The 17,153-nt window shown below is 45.1% G+C and overlaps 1 protein-coding gene across 7 annotated transcripts in view; it reads right to left on the bottom strand.

The window, feature by feature from the left end:
• stxbp1b (syntaxin binding protein 1b) overlaps positions 1–17,153 on the bottom strand; it is a 115,642-nt gene that overhangs the window by 73,556 nt on the left and 24,933 nt on the right. For 6 of the 7 annotated variants that reach the window (XM_088376292.1, XM_088376291.1, XM_088376289.1 and 3 more), the window contains 5 exons: positions 11,647–11,725; positions 9,211–9,314; positions 8,366–8,514; positions 4,453–4,537; positions 3,795–3,925 (listed from right to left, as the gene is read on the bottom strand). In XM_088376292.1, the coding sequence (XP_088232418.1) occupies positions 3,795–3,925; positions 4,453–4,537; positions 8,366–8,514; positions 9,211–9,314; positions 11,647–11,725 (548 nt within the window). Of the gene's footprint in view, positions 1–3,794; positions 3,926–4,452; positions 4,538–8,365; positions 8,515–9,210; positions 9,315–9,919; positions 10,008–11,646; positions 11,726–17,153 lie in introns of those variants that run through there. The other variant, XM_088376295.1, reaches the window with a different exon arrangement.

Below are 17,153 nucleotides of genomic sequence, written 5' to 3'. Positions count from 1 at the left end.
GACATCGGGGACAGTGCCTCTGGATTGGCAGACTGGGGTGGTGGTTCCCCTCTTTAAGAAGGGGGACCGGAGGGTGTGTTCCAATTACAGGGGAATCACACTCCTCAGCCTCCCTGGTAAGGTCTATTCAGGGGTGCTGGAGAGGAGGGTCCGTCGGGAGGTCGAACCTCGGATTCAGGAGGAGCAGTATGGCTTTCGTCCTGGCCGTGGAACAGTGGACCAGCTCTACACCCTCGGCAGGATCCTCGAGGGTGCATGGGAGTTCGCCCAACCAGTCCACATGTGTTTTGTGGACTTGGAGAAGGCGTTCGACCGTGTCCCTCGGGAGGTTCTGTGGAGGGTGCTTCGGGAGTACGGGGTGCCGAGCCAACTGATAAGGGCGGTTCGGTCCCTGTATCACCGATGCCAGAGTCTGGTCCGCATTTCCGGCAGTAAGACGGATTCGTTCCCAGTGAGGGTTGGACTCCGCCAAGGCTGCCCTTTGTCACCGATTCTGTTCATAATTTTTATGGACAGAATTTCTAGGCGCAGCCGAGGCGTTGAGGGGGTCCGGTTTGGGGACCTCAGCATCGCGTCTCTGCTTTTTGCAGATGACGTGGTGCTGTTGGCTTCTTCAGGCCGTGATCTCCAGCTCTCGCTGGAACGATTCGCAGCCGAGTGTGAAGCGGTCGGGATGAGGGTCAGCACCTCCAAATCCGAGTCCATGGTCCTCGATCGGAAAAGGGTGGAATGCCCTCTCCGGATCGGGGATGAGATCCTGCCCCAAGTGGAGGAGTTCAAGTATCTTGGAGTCTTGTTCACGAGTCAGGGGAGGATGGAGCGTGAGATCGACAGGCGGATCGGTGCAGCGTCGGCAGTAATGCGGACCCTGTACCGGTCCGTTGTGGTGAAGAGAGAGCTGAGCCAAAAGGCAAAGCTCTCAATTTACCGGTCGATTTACGCTCCTACCCTCACCTATGGTCACGAGCTATGGGTCGTGACCGAGAGAACGAGATCTCGGATTCAAGCGGCCGAAATGAGTTTTCTCCGCAGGATGTCCGGGCTCTCCCTTAGAGATAGGGTGAGAAGCTCGGTCATCCGGGAGAGACTCGGAGTAGAGTCGCTACTCCTCCACGTTGAGAGGAGCCAGATGAGGTGGCTCGGGCATCTTATCAGGATGCCTCCTGGACGCCTCCCTGGGGAGGTGTTCCGGGCATGTCCCACCGGTAGGAGACCCCGGGGACGACCCAGGACGCGCTGGAGAGACTATGTCTCTCAGCTGGCCTGGGAACGCCTTGGGATCCCCCGGGATGAGCTGGATGAAGTGGCTGGGGAGAGGGAAGTCTGGGAGTCCCTCCTAAAGCTGCTGCCCCCGCGACCCGACCCCGGATAAGCGGAAGAAGATGGATGGATGGATGGATGGATGGATGGATGGATGAATGATGATTACAATTAAGAATAAAGTCTCCTTTGTAATATATACTCCTTGTAGCATGTAACGGTACCCAAAAGGAGGAGTTTCTTTGCATCGAGGTTTATGCATAGAGCTCACGTAATTATATCGTTGCTTTTTGGTGAAGTGAGTGAGTTTTCCGTCTGTACGACTGGTCTTTGAATGCACCCCGCTTCAATGGCAGAACGCGGATGAATTTAAAGACATCAAATGAGAATAATCCTTTATAAAAATTAAAATTGACTGACGCAAACGTGAATTCTTCATGTTTTTATTGAAAACAACATAGTGCTGACGCCGGCGGACGCCGTACGGCATCGGTTTTTCGCTTTCCAAACAAGCTGTGCGCGCTCCCGCGGCAGGGGGAACAAAATCTCACGGGGGAACCAAATCGAGCACAACACAGGACAGTGCGTGCCTGCTGTGTGCTCGTGTTCACAGTGGCCTGGTTGACTGTCATCTTTCCGGACTCTGCTGTGCATTGGGAGCGGCTAGCGTGCTATCACTCTTATTGTTCATTGATGTTGACTTCTTGTTTTATTTTTCCTGTGTTGTTTGCTTGTATGTGCGTTGTGAACTCTGTCTTGTCACCCTGGGATAGTGAGAAACGTAATTTCGATCTGTCGAAGCGTGACGGGAGGGGCACAATTCAGAAAACGTGCTCAGCTCGTCGAGAAAATGTGATTTAAGCAATAAAATTAAAAATGAGATTTAAACCTAAACCAAAGGCTGCAGATGGTCATTTCTTCATGCGCCGTGGTCAACTCGGCACACTTAAGCCCCCTAGAGAACTTGTTACTATGCCAACGTAACCAGAGTGACGGGAGAGGCACATATCAGAAAACGTGCTCAGCTCGTCGAGAAAATGCGATTTAAGCAGTAAAATTAAAAATGCTTATAAAACCTAAACCAAACGTTGCAGGTGGTCATTTCTTCATGTGCCGAGATCAACTCGGCACTCTAAAGCCCCCAAGAGCACTTTTTACTATGCCAACCTAACCAGAGTGACGGGAGGGGCACAATTCAGAAAACGTGCTCAGCTCAGCCCAAGTGAACTGCTAGATTCATCATATTCTGCGTCAAAAGAGGTTTTTGAATCGGATAAAAATGATGCTAATATTGCCGCTAGAAACGGAGCTGTCGCTTTCATCTGCCATGTTGTTTGGGTTTGTTGAGATCCGGATGTACAACTTGTGACATCACAGTAATGGCGCCACCAGTGTGGCTGCGTGCGGAACCCGAGCGATAAACTGGCATTTAATTTTAGCTTTATTCTTAGTAATCGGTGTCCATTTTTAATTTCCAATGCGGCAAATGTGTTCTCTTTATACATTCTATCAAATTCCGTTCTAATTGAAAAAAAAAAGGGATGTCTCTAGGTCTAGGCCTTTAACCGCGCTTTATCTCAGCCTCCCGCTACGTATCTACTCTTGCCCTTCGTTTGCATCAGCACAACCAGCAGCATCTCTGGTTGTGGCTGTGCTTCGTTTTGTAACAAACGTGGCAGGACAACCAAATGCAACACAGGCTCTTTAGTTTAAAGGAGACAAGGAGGATTGAAATGCCGCCACAGCAGGACAACAAGACAAGCTGACGAGCCAGTCAGGGAGCGCACATCGTATGTCATTGAAGCAGACGGGCATAGCAATCTCGTGGTCGGGGCCAGACAGAAGGTCAAGCCAAACAGAATCCAGAGCAGACCATAAAAACAGGGTTTCGCAAAACAGTGAATCAGGAAACACGCATCGCGCTCCACAGTGGATCAGGCAACCGGGAATTGGGTAGCATAGCAAAACCAGGTAGCAGACATACGTGTATCGAGGCAGACGAACCACCGCAGACTGACGGGCTTACGGGATTTAAATACGCGCCCTAATCAGCCGGTAACAAGGGCACAGGCGGCAGCGATCAACACTGTTTCGCGCGAGCATCTCCGTATTGGATATGCGCACCCCGCGTACCAGCGCCAATACGGCAATAGCAGAGCGGAGCCGTGACGTGTTTGCGGTAGTTTTTTTTTGTTTTTGTACCTTTGTGAGTTTTAGTGAAAGTTTAATGTTAACATTTTAAAAAGTGTTTAAGAATGCAATTAAGTGTTTAAAAAAACTGCGGATATCGTAAAAATATTGATTCCACGTCGCGGATTTTCACCTATCGTCTTGGAACGAATTATCAGCAATAAATGAGGGATCACTGGAAATACGCCCTAAACTAAACAAATTTTCTTTGATAAATTCATTTTATATAAATAAGGGCATACTTCATTATTGATTATTAAAAGAACTTGCAAACCTTTCAGGGATCCAAATTCTTATCTGAATTCTGTGTGTGCCTATGCCTGCGTGCGTGCATGCCTATATACCTGTAGACATCATTTTCAATGCCAAGCAGGTCGTAGGCCATTGCCTGAAGAGTGAGCTCATGTAGAAGCGGTGACACTGGATCAAATCCTCGGTCCAGAATGATAAGTTGACTCCGACACTTATCAGGTCCCTGGAGAAAACCGGCACAGAAACAAGATGATATACATTACACAGGGATTCGGGAGAGTAAAATCATATCAAAACAACAAACTGTAATCACTGATAATTTTGAAGAACCAAGTCTGTACTTCAAAAGGCTGTGCGTATACTACTGTGTAAGAATGTGTAATATAATATGTATTTCCAAAACAATTGTCAGACAGGAAGATATTGGTAAATACCACAACATTCTTTTTGGAAGTAGAATACAAAAGATTAGGATTAACAGATTAAGTACCTAAAAAATTTATCACAGCCTCCAAACATCCTGCTGATGTATAGAGGGACAAATCTTTGCATAGTGTCCACATTGTGGCAGCTCATCATAAATGTTATCAACTTATTACTGTTTCTTCAAGGTAGTATGTGTGGGTAATGTAAATGTATGTAGGTATTTTTAACATTTACTTCTATATTGACTTTACTTTTGCTTCATAGGTTAATATTTTGAAAAAACATTTCTACTTTTGCTTCTTTGTGTTTATCGACATCTCCCACCTCCCCCATGCTGGGGTCATCAGCCTTGTAGCCATCCAGCTTGTCCTGTAGCATTTGGGCCAGAACGGCACAGTCTTTGTACTCTCTGAATAACACACGCAAAAAAAATAAATAAAATAGTTACAGTACCATTTTGGGAGAGTTTTTTCCCCCAAATGTAGTGTTCCCCAAAATACCGTAATTTCCGGACTATAAGCCGCTACTTTTCAAATATTGAACCCTGCGGCTTGTTGTCCGGTGCAGTGTATCCATGGATTTTTCGTGATTTTTGTGATGACTTGATCACTTATACACTGGTAAAAAGGCTGTAGACCACTGTTGTACGGCACCACTTAGCTGGGCGGAGGGATATGTGACACGGTCACTGGGGAGAAGAGCGGTGTGTTGATCGCATGTCCATCCACCAGGCAAATAGTGCCGTATAATTCACACAAAGAAGAGACAGAACAAGATCAAGACTGACATTACTGAAGAAAGGAAGTTTTTATAAAGGAAGCTTTTATTCACAAATCCTCATTTTAGGGCGACAAAAGAAATGCATATGATGCCGCTTTTAAGTTAAAGGCAGTCGATTTGGCTTTTAACATGCACTGTAGAGGTTTCTACCGGTCAATAAGGGGCACTGGGCTATTGTTGATGAAATCTTGTTGCGTCACCCTTTTCTTTATTTATTTCCTGGTCACGTCTACTCTGGAGCTATACATGTTGCTCGCTAATTTAATGTAACTTGGTGCTTTGTGTGTGAATAAAATTAGCATGAACCGACCCTCATCATGGAAAATGCAAGAAGAAATGCATAAAAGCGAAAACGAACGAAAGACTGAAAGTGTGTAGCGAAGTATATCTGACGCTATTCCAAATCGGACACTGAGGAGAAAGACTTCGATGATTTCAGTGCACAAGAGGAAGATGAGGACGGCTCTCAGTGACTTTTACTGGTATATTTTTTAACCAGGCCTGTTAGTGCTGTGCTACCGTGTTGCTGCTTTGTTACCGCCGCGTCTCAGTGAATTTCACTGGTATGTTTTTTTATCCAGCCCTATTCGCACTGTGTTACTTCCGTGTTGCTGCGGCATTACTGCCGCGTCACAGGCAGTGTTAGGAAAGAAATGTTAAGGTATGTTATCAAAACTTTAAAAAGGCTTTCTGTGTACCATCTTTCTTTGTAAATAACACCCGTGCACATGTGGCTTTTACAAACCGGATTGGGTTGAAGTTGGGAAATTGTGTAAAATGTAAATAAAAACAAAATAAAACGATTTGAAAATCCTTCTCAACCCATATTCAATTGAATACACGACAACGACAACATATTTAATGTTCAAACTGATAGACTTAATTTTTTTTTGCCAAATAATAATTAACTTGGAATTTCATGGATGCAGCACATCCAATAGAAATTGGGAAAGGTGGCAAAAAATACTGAGAAAGCTGAGAAAAGCTCATCAAACACCTATTTGGAACATTCCACATGTGATCAGGCTAATTGGGAATAGGCGGGTACCATGATTGGGTATGAAAGGAGCTTCCCCAAACATGCTCATGTCAAACATGTCATTCACAAGCAAGCGAGGTTCACCACTTTGTCCACAACTGCGTGAGAAAATAGTTGAACAGTTTAAGAACAACATTTCTCAAAGCAAAATTGCAAGGAATTTAGAGATTTCAACATCTACGGTCCATAATATCATCAAAAGGTTCAAAGAATCTGGTGAAATCACTGCACGTAAGCACCACGGCCGGAAACCAAGACTGAATGACCGCTACCTTCGATCCCTCAGACGGCACTGCCTTGAAAACCGAGACGAGTGTGTAAAGGATATCACCAAATGGACTCACAAAAACTTCAGAAAACCACTGTCAGTAAATACAGTTCGTCACTACATCAGTAAGTGCGGGTTAAAACTCTACCATGCAAAGCAAAAGCCGTATATGAACAACATCCAGAAACGCCGCCGGGTTCTCTGGGCCCGAGCTCATGTAAAATGGACTGATGCACAATGGAAAAGTGTTTTGTGGTCTGATGAGTCCACTTTTCAAATTGTTTTTGGAAACACTGGACGTTGTGTCCTCCGGACCAAAGACAAAGCGGACCATCCGGACTGTTATCAACGAAAAGTTGGTGCATTAGTTCCCATGGCATGGGTGACTTACATTTCTGTGAAGGCAACATAAATTCTGGCAAGTACATACAGATTTTGGAGCAAAATATGCTGCCATCCAAGCGACATCTTTTTCATGGACGCCGCTGCTTATTTCAGCAAGATAATGCCAAGCCACATTCTGCATGTGTTACAACAGCGTGGCTTCGAAGTAAAAGAGTCCAGGTTCTCCCCTGGCCCACTTGCAGTCCAGACCTGTCCCATTGAAAATGTGTGGCGCATTATGAAGCGTAAAATACAACAATGAAGACCCCGGACTGTTGAACAACTGAAGCGGTTCATCAAGCAAGAATGGGAAAGAATAACACACGAGAATTTGTAGTCTTATTTATGAACAAAAAACATTTCAGCGATTTTTTTCCTGGTGCGGCTTATAATCAGGTGAGGCTTAAAGTCCAGAAATTACGGTAGTAAAACTATCATGGTCATTCAGTGCTAAAAGCGCTCATAGCTCTGCATGCAATTTAAACAAAAAACAAACAGATCAAGCATCACTGCTTTTCCCCTGGATGAGAAGAGTGACCTCTTCGGGTATGCATTTTTTCTGTATTCATCACTTTTTTCACTCATTCATCTTTACTGCTTATCATGAAGGTCACGGGCGTGCTGGAGCCTATCCCAGCAGTCTTTGGACGGTAGGCGGATACACTCTGGACTAGTTGCCAGCCAATCACAGGGCACATAGAGACAAACAACCATTCACACTCACAATCTCATGTTCCGGCAATTTGGAGTGGTCAATCGGCCTACCATGTATGTTTTTGGAATGTGGGAGCAAATTGGGATATCCGGAGAAATTTTGCATTTTGCTCAATGCAAGCCACCACTCCAAATAGGTCTCCCTTGGACCCACAACATCAAAAAAACAGATAATGACAGTGCTAACAGTGCTTAACATCATCTAGTTTAGCTGGTTTGGGGATGCAAGTGACCACTCAAACATGTATTCATTGTGCTACTAGAGAGAGCAAGGAAACTGCATTCTCTAACACCATTTTATTACCCAAATGAGTGATTTACATGATGTTTATCAAATCATAGTTTATATTTGGCGTTCATGCTGCATTAATTACTCACTTGACTTAGATGTTGGTACAATGGTTGCTCAATGGTGTTAAAAGGTATTTGCTCACTTTGTGATTTCTTTCTTTAGTTTCTTACACGTACAACAAATAACAAAATAATAACAAACGATAACAAAAGTAAAAACGAAAATCTGTAAATGGTGAGTTTTTTATCCGAGAGAGAGCGAGAGTGAGAGAGCGAGAGAGAGAGAGAGAGAGAGAGAGAGAGAGAGAGAGAGAGAGAGAGAGAGAGAGAGAGAGAGAGAGAGAGAGAGACAGAGAGAGAGAGATCGGGCAGGAGGTGGGGGCCACCCTGAACTGGTCTATGAGAAAGACAATAAATGCTATTTACCCACTTGAGATTGTGCAGGACGTAGCCTTTACCTGCAATTCTCATGTCACCATTAGAAAGCGGCACAGGGCTGCGTTTGTAACCACGTACTGCAGTATCCATCTGACATGGTGCCTTATCTTATTTCTTTTTCGTCTTGTTGGAAAATTCAAAGGGGGTGCCCAATCGTACCCTGCGGCATAAAACTAATACCAATTGACTATACGTTTTTTCTGTTTAAGGATGGAGAGAGAGAGAGAGAGAGAGAGAGAGAGAGAGAGAGAGAGCGAGAGAGAGAGAGAGAGAGAGAGAGAGAGAGATGTATACCCCATGGTGAAAAGGATTGTTGGTCTCACCCTCTGTATCGAATTCCAGGATATTCTTTCAGTGTAGCGCAGAGGGTTGCAATCTGTTCAGCACACCCTTCAAGCATGTTGTTCTTCACATCAGCTTTAAAAGGGCTGTAGAAGTCCTGAAATGCATCTACTTTGTCAAGGGAGAAAACCTGGCCCAAAGGGAAAGAGGATTCAACCATCCATCCAAATGGTCTTCAAAATGTTCATTGATCGACGCTTCAAGTGTACACATGCAATCTGTTCACGGTTAATTTGTTATTGCTATGGCATGAAAGAATCGCCTGTCCGTCCATCCATCCGTCCGTTCGTCCGTCCATTCACCCACCCATCAGCCTGCCCACCCCTTCGTCTGTCCATCCATCCATCCATCCATCCATCCATCCATCCATCCATCCATCCATCCATCCATCCATCCATCCATCCATCCATCCATCCATCCATGATATGGGAATTCCTACTAAGATATCCCGCCCGCTACAACTGTAACGAGGAGGGGAATGAGCCTGTCACACGGTAAAAAAAAACGAAACTCACAAGGATGATGAGCATTAATTAATGTATAGTGATTTTACTGCAAAGTTTTTTTTTGTTAAACCCCTGTTATTAAAATTACATGTGATTTGTGTCACAGCTGCTGTCACATTTTTGCAACAAACCAATAGTGTCACAATTGCTAAATAATTCAATGAGTTTTGATGAACAAAGGGCTGTAGCAAACATATACATATATTGAGTACCTACACTATATACAGTACATACAATTTGAATACAAATATAACCACCATTGTGATTTCTTCTTGACTCAGATAATACTAACATAAGTCAATGTACTGCCACTTTCTTACTTGAGATTCATAGGGCAGAAAGGCTACATGGATCTCAGTCAAGGCCTTCATGGCTTTGGAGGCGCGAGAGTTGGTCAAGAGTCCAAACATGGAGTCTGGAATTGCTGTAATAAAACAAACACAAAATATGTATTTAATTTAATTAATATTCACTCAGCAAATCAATTAATGCTAACAGTGAATTGTGTTTCATTTTAAGACATGTCCACAGACAAAAAGCTCCATTTAACCAAAAGGTTGAGGTTTAGTCTAATAGTGACCCCAGCAGTCAAGAAGCATTATTGTAAAATATTAAAGATTACTGTATTTTTCAGACTATAAATTGCATTGTTTTTTTTCAGAGTTTGGGTGGGGCGGTGACTTATACTGAGGAGTGACTTATATGTGAAGTTTTTCACAAATTTTCAAAATTAAAAAAAAAAAGTGAAACCGTGATAAACGAACCACGATGTAGCAAGGGATTACTGTAATTTGAATTTCAGTGACGTCAGCGGCGTGGCGCGGCGGTTGTTTACATAAAGGACAAAGATTCGATCACGGGATGACGACGGGCCCCACGTACTACCGGCATCATTAGCGGCTTTGTTTGTCAGTGACACAGAGGATGAAGAGTTTGAAGGACTTAATGATTTGGAGTGACACAGAAGGTTTGAAAAAGTATTATGGCTTTTACGCATGCCCGGTCCTACTCTACGGAGCTTTCTTTCACCTCCATGGATGGAAGTCGAGGGCCGGCGCTCGGCCGGGTGCCTGTCCTGGGATGGTGGATGGGGCTGGGACATGGCTTTTACGCACGCCCGGTCCGATTCTATGGAGCTCTCTTCCACCTCCGTGGCTGGAAGTGCCACCTCCGGGGATGGAAGTCCACGCCGCCACACACCTGGAAGTCAACGCCGGTGCTTGGGGCCGTGTGGCAGTGAAGTATTTAAGTTATAGTTATTTGTTATATTTTATTTTGTGTAGCAACTTGTATATGTTTTTATCGTTACAGCAGTAGTTGTTGGTTCGTTGAACTCTTGTTTTGTTAAATAAAGAGCCGTTTACCAAACCCACGTCTTTCCTTGTACTTTGTTAACGCTACAATATAGTTCTATACTAGATCTGTGGAATAACGACGAGGCTGACGTCAGGGCGCACGCGCGGCATTGTTGACAAAGGACGAGGATTTGATCGATGGATTTAATGATTTGGAGTGACACAGATGGTTTGATAATAGTATTGCTTATATAATAGTTATTTGATATATAATTTATATATCGTTATACCGGCCTGTGGATTATTTTGAAGTGCAAGCGCTGTCAGCTGCGCGCACCCGGCCGGCATTGTTGACATAAAGGACAATCGATTGATTTAATGATTTGGAGTGACACAGATGGTTTGATAATATTATTGCTTATATAATAGTTATTTGATATATAATTTATATATCGCTATATGGGCCTGTGGAATATTTTGAAGTGCAACCGCCGTCAGCGGCGTGCACCCGGACGGCTTTGTTGACATAAAGGACGTTTGATGGATTTAATGAATTGGAGTGACATAGATGGTTTTATAAACGTGTTATTTATGTAATATGTACTATCCCAGGAGTCATTGAGCAGTAGGCGGGGGACCCCCCCGAACCAGTTGCCAGCCAATCACAGGGCACAAAGAGACGAACAACCATCTGCACTCGCACTCACGGGCAATTTGGAGTGCTCAATCAGCCTACCATGCATGCTTTTGGGAAGTGGGGGGGAAACTTGAGTGCCCGGAGAAAACCCACGCAAGGCATCCGGAGAACATGCAAGCTCCACACGGGGAGGGCCGGAGGTGGAATTGAACCCGCACCCTCTGAACTGTGAGGCGGACTTGCTAATCAGTACCTCACTGTGCCGCTATTTAGTATACTGTTATTATAAAATAAACCATTTGTTGCATGTATTTCTTTCAAGATGAATGTTGTTAGGGTTGACAAATTATCTTGATCGTATGATTATGTTGGAATGTAGACTAGAATTATTAACTTTGTTTAAACCTTTTACCTTTCCTTGACTCTGAAAAGTTTAACCATTCAGTTGTTGAAACTTTCCAAATGGTGTGGAAACATTCTTGCTTAGTTAGTCATATAAAATGCTCCACTAGTTTCTGTTTCCATGACCTTGTAAAACAATGAGCAGGGACCCTCCACACCGATTAAACAGTTGCTGCGGTGACCACCAACCATGTCCAATCTCACCCCCACCCTGCTTCTCTCAATAAATATGCTCTTGCAAGAATCCAAAGTCAGAATTTGTTCGAACATCGCTGTATGCACAGTGACGAACGATTTCTCCACTTGCAAGTGCTCAAAGGGCATACTGTCTCCTGTGTGGTTCTTGCAGATATGTTAGAGTGAGCACCACTCTAACAAATGTATTACAAGATGAATGTATTACACATGCATTTGTTACTCACTGTCAGTGAAGAAGACATGGGCTGCTCTATACCTCGGAGACCGTGGATCTCTGAAGTCCTCAATAAGACCCTCAACGGACTGTGAACAGATATGATTTCTCATGAGCTTGAGTAAAAAGTAGTCACTTTTAGACTATTAATAAAGACACACTTTGTTTACATAAGGAAATCCAGTGATGACTATGTGGAATAACAAGTCCGAAACATTTAATATAACTATTTGCGTTCCTGCATTCTCCCACCAAATTAAGCAGGCACCATGAGTGAAAAAGCAGTGATCAGGTTCCCAGTGCTTTGAGGGTAAAAGGGTGTTATATGTATTTAGTCGCATAGAAAAACTCCATTCTGGAGGATATAAACCTGTGGCTTTTGGGACAAGTAATATTTTGGCCATCCATCCATCCATCCATCCATCCATCCATCCATCCATCCATCCATCCATCCATCCATCCATCCATCCATCCATCCATCCATCCATTGGGGTTCACCCTAATGCAGTCCTTCTCAAATAGTGGGGCGCGCCCCCCTGTGGGGTCACGGTGCGTTACAAAGGGGGGCGCGTGTGACACCAGGGAACATGCTTTTCTTTTGGCTGTACTAGATTAAAGGGTAATTAGACATCCACTGCAGTAGGTGGGAGTGGCGGTATCACTGTAAGAGTGTGCACAAGGAGTATTTGCTCTACAGTGTAGAGCGCACAGAACATACGCACACGCAGCAGAGTGGAGGGGATAAAAAGTGCAGTGGGACACCATGGAAAAATATTTAACAAGGTTGAAAAGGACCTGCCGTGAGTCATCACCTTATCGTGGTGGAGGGGTTTGCGTGCCCCTATGATCCTAGGAGCCATGTTGTCTGGGGTTTCATGCCCCTGGTAGGGTCACCCATGGCAAAAGGGTCCTAGGTGAGGGGTGAGACAAAGCACGGCTCATCCAAGCCCCTTATGACGAAAAACACAAATGGACTTCGTTTCCCTAACCCGGACGCGGGTTACTGGGGCGGAGCTGTCAACTGATCACCACCTGGTGGTGGGTTGGCTCCGATGGTGGGGGAAGATGCCGGTCCGACCTGGCAGACCCAAACGCTCTGTGAGGGTCGGCTGGGAACGTCTGGCAGAATCCCCTGTCAGGAAGAGCTTCAACTCCCACCTCCAGCAGAACTTTTCCCACGTCCCGGGGGAGGCGGGGGACATTGAGTCCGAGTGGACCATGTTCCGTGCCTCCATTGTTGAGGCAGCCGACCGAAGCTGTGGCCGTAAGGTCATTGGTGCCTGTCGTGGTGGCACTCCCCGAACCCGCTGGACACCGGCGGTAAGGGATGCCGTCAAGCTGAAGGAGTCCTATCGGGCCGTTTTGGCCTGCGGGACTCCGGAGGCAGCTGACAGGATGCCAAGCGGAACGCGGCTTTGACGGTTGCTGAGGCAAAAACCCGGGCGTGGGAGGAGTTTGGCAAGGCCATGGAGAATGACTTCGAGGAAATTCTGGTCCACCATCCGGCGTCTCAGGAGGAGGAAGCAGTGCACCGTCAAGGCTGTTTACAGTGGGGATGGCGTGCTGCTGACCTCGACTTGGGACGTCGTGAGTCGGTGGGGAGAATACTTTGAAGACCTCCTCAATTCCACCTACACACCCTCCATTGTGGAAGCAGGGCCTGGAGTCTCTGAGGCGGACTCTCCCATCTCTGGGGTCGAAGTCACTGAGGTAGTTAAAAAACTCCTCGGTGGCAGGGCCCCGGGAGTGGATGAGATCCGCCCGGAGTTCTTAAGGGCTCTGGATGTTGTGGGGCTGTCATGGCTGACTCTACAACATTGCGTGGAGATTGGGGATTGACAGACTGGGGTGGTGGTTCCCCTCTTTAAGAAGGGGGACCGGAGGGTGTGTTCCAATTACAGGGGAATCACACTCCTCAGCCTCCCTGGTAAGGTCTATTCAGGGGTGCTGGAGAGGAGGGTCCATTGGGAGGTCGAACCTTGGATTCAGGAGGAGCAGTGTGGCTTTCGTCCTGGCCGTGGAACAGTGGACCAGCTCTACACCCTCGGCAGGATCCTCGAGGGTGCATGGGAGTTCTCCCAACCAGTCCACATGCGTTTTGTGGACTTGGAGAAGGCATTCATCCGTGTCCCTCAGGAGGTTCTGTGGAGGATGCTTCGGGAGTACGGGGTGCCGAGCCAACTGATAAGGGCGATTCGGTCCCTGTATCACCGATGCCAGAGTTTGGTCCGCATTTCCGCAGTAAGTCGGATTCGTTCCCAGTGAGGGTTGGACTCCGCCAAGGCTGCCCTTTGTCACCAATTCTGTTCATAATTTTTATGGACAGAATTTCTAGGCGCAGCTGAGGCGTTGAGGGGGTCCAGTTTGGGGACCTCAGTATCGCGTCTCTGCTTTTTGCAAATGACGTGGTGCTGTTGGCTTCTTCAGGCCGTGATCTCCAGCTCTCACTGGAGCGGTTCGCAGCCGAGTGTGAAGCGGTCGGGATGAGGGTCAGCACCTCCAAATCTGAGTCTATGGTCCTTGGTCGGAAAAGGGTGGAATGCCCTCTCCGGATCGGGGATGAGATCCTGCCCCAAGTGGAGGAGTATCTTGGGGTCTTGTTCACGAGTGAGGGGAGGATGGAGCGCGAGATCGACAGGCGGATTGGTGCAGCGTTGGCAGTAATGCGGACTCTGTACTGGTCCGTCGTGGTATAGAGAGAGCTGAGCCGAAAGGCAAAGCTCTCGATTTACCGGTCGATTATACTCCTACCCTCACCTATGGTCACGAGCTATGGTTCGTGACCGAAAAAACGAGATCCAGGATACAAGCGGCCGAAATGAGTTTCCTTCACCACGATAAAGTGATGACTCACGGCAGGTTCTTTTCAACCTTGTTAAATATTTTTCCATGGTGTCCCACTGCACTTTTTATCCCCGGGCTCTCCCTTAGAAATAAGGTGAAAAGCTCTGTCATCAGGGAGAGACTCTGAGTAGAGCCGCTGCTCCTCCACGTGGAGAGGAGCCAGATGAGGTGGCTTGGGCATCTCATCAGGATATCTCCTGGACGCCTCCCTGGGGAGGTCTTCCGGGCATGTCCCACCGGTAGGAGACCCCGGGGACGGCCCAGGACGTGCTGGAGAGACTATGTCTCTCAGCTGGCCTGGGAATGCCTTGGGATCCCCCGGGATAAGATGGATGAAGTGGCTGGGGAGGGGGAAGTCTGGGAGTCTCTCCTAAAGCTGCTGCCCCCGCGACCCGACCCCTTATAAGCGGAAGAAGATGGATGGATAGATGGATGAAAAGAACGGCACAGAGAGACGGATATAAGAGAATTGAGAGTCACACGAAAGCTAAGACAAGGAAATATGACGAAGCGTACGTAGCGCTCGGCTTCAGTGTGACTACGATGGGAGACGAGGAAATACCGGTGTGTTTACTGTGCCTTACAATGTTGGCAGCGGACAGTATGAAGCCAAATAAATTAAGGCGGCACTTAAAGTCATTGCACCCCAATCACGCTGATAAGAGGCTTGAGGTTTTTCAGCGAAAACGGGCTGAATATTGCCATCAATCATCCCACTTTGTGAATGCTACTTCTGTCAATCAGCAAGCACTGTAAGCATCATATAAAGCAGCGTACCAAATTGCTCAGTGCAAAAGAAAACACACCATTGCAGAAGAGCTACTACCTGCAGCCGTGGATATGGTCTCCATCATGCTGCCTCATTTTGATTGAAAAAAACAGCACTAATTGTTTTATTCATTTTTGTTTTGTAGGTTAAAATATTGTATATATTGTGCTACTGAGTTAATGTTGCTGATTACTTTGAATTGAATATTATTTATTGCTGGTATTTAATTTAATATCATGTATGTTTATTATTATTTTATTGTATTTTTTTCAACATAAAATGGCAGTTGGTCAAGAATGTCTATAGTTTCAATAATTATAATTCATTTTTTAATTTCAGGCAAAGTGATGCACATTGAATCTGTTCTCTTACAGACTAAAAAGACAATGTTATTAATAAAGTTATTTATTGTAAGTTGATCTTTCTTTTTCCTTTCTTTTTTTTTCTTTAATGTTAATAACATGGGGGGGCGTGAAATGTTTTCTTCTCCCTCAGGGGGCATCACAGAAAATGATTGAGAAGCACTGCCCTAATGGATGAGAGCGTAACCTCCCTCCACCTTAATGATTATCGTTTGTGCCTATACAGTAATAGCCCGCTATATCGTGTACATTTATCGTGGCTTCAGTACATTGCGGCTTTCCCCCCAAAAAATAAAACATTCAAAATAAAAATTTAGGAATTATGGCACGAAAGTTGCCCGCATGCCAGCAGAAGGCAGGGAGTGCCCACACAACTGCACTACGTACACTTGTACCTTGTTTTATTATTTTTTTAATAATAATAAAAGTTCTAAAAACATATTTACAATGTTGTTCCTTGTTTTTAAAAAAAAAATATTATAAAAAAAGAGTTTTAAAAACATATTTACAGTATGTACACTTGTATCTTATAAAAAAGTTATAATAAAATACTTCTAAAAACATTTACAGAATGTATACTTGAGCTACATCTACATGTTGCACACACACACGCGTACACACACACACGTATTATATTTATACTATTTATACATTATTTTCTGTATGTCATTTATACTATTAATATAGTATTTACATGTTAGTTAATGTTCTAATGATAAGATTATGCACTTATATGGTTTAATATATACATTTATTGATACAAAAAATGTATGTATGTTAAAAATGAGAGGATGACACTACTTCGTGGATTTTCACCTATCGCGGGTGGTCTAGGAGCCAATTATCAACGATAAACGAGGGATTACTGCATACCAAACAAGAGCTCAGAGTTCCCACACTTTTGGAAGTCTTTGGAAGGTGTGCTGGATCCCATTCCAACTGGAGACTCCCTTGTTCTGTTTGGGAATTTTAATGCTCACGTGGGCAATCTGGAATTGTGATCTAAATGAGCTGGGATCTCCTATCTCTGGGGCTGAAGTTACCGAGGTGGTTAAAAACCTCCTTGATGGCAAAGCTGGTTCACACGCCTCTATACATCGCATGGACATTGGGGACAGTGCCTCTGGATTGGTAAAAAGGTGTGATGGGCCCTCTTTTTAAGAAGGCAGACCGGAGGGTGCTGGCAACTACAGAGGTCGTCAGCCTTTCTGGTAAGGTCTATTCAGGGATGCTGGAGCCTGGATGGGTTGGTCCATCGGGAAGTCGAATATCAGATTCAGGACGAGCGCTGTGGGTTTTGTCCAGGGTGGGGAGCAGTGTATATATGTATACAGTGTATATATCTCTTAGGGATAGGACGAGACACAAACCCCACAACATCACGAGATTGAGTTCATGAGACGAAAGGGGATTTTTGCACCATTTCTAAAATTAATTTAAAAATATTTTGATATTGTATTTTGTATAGAATTTTTAAGCACATGTAATAAACTGCGCAAAACAAACATGAGACTCCGTTTCAATTTGTGATTATTTTGCAAG

This window comes from Syngnathus floridae, chromosome 5, assembly GCF_059516105.1.
Source record: "Syngnathus floridae isolate MCC-2025c chromosome 5, RoL_Sflo_1.0, whole genome shotgun sequence".
In the NCBI taxonomy this organism is placed as follows: domain Eukaryota; kingdom Metazoa; phylum Chordata; class Actinopteri; order Syngnathiformes; family Syngnathidae; genus Syngnathus; species Syngnathus floridae.
This window is presented reverse-complemented; position numbering and strand designations above follow the sequence as displayed.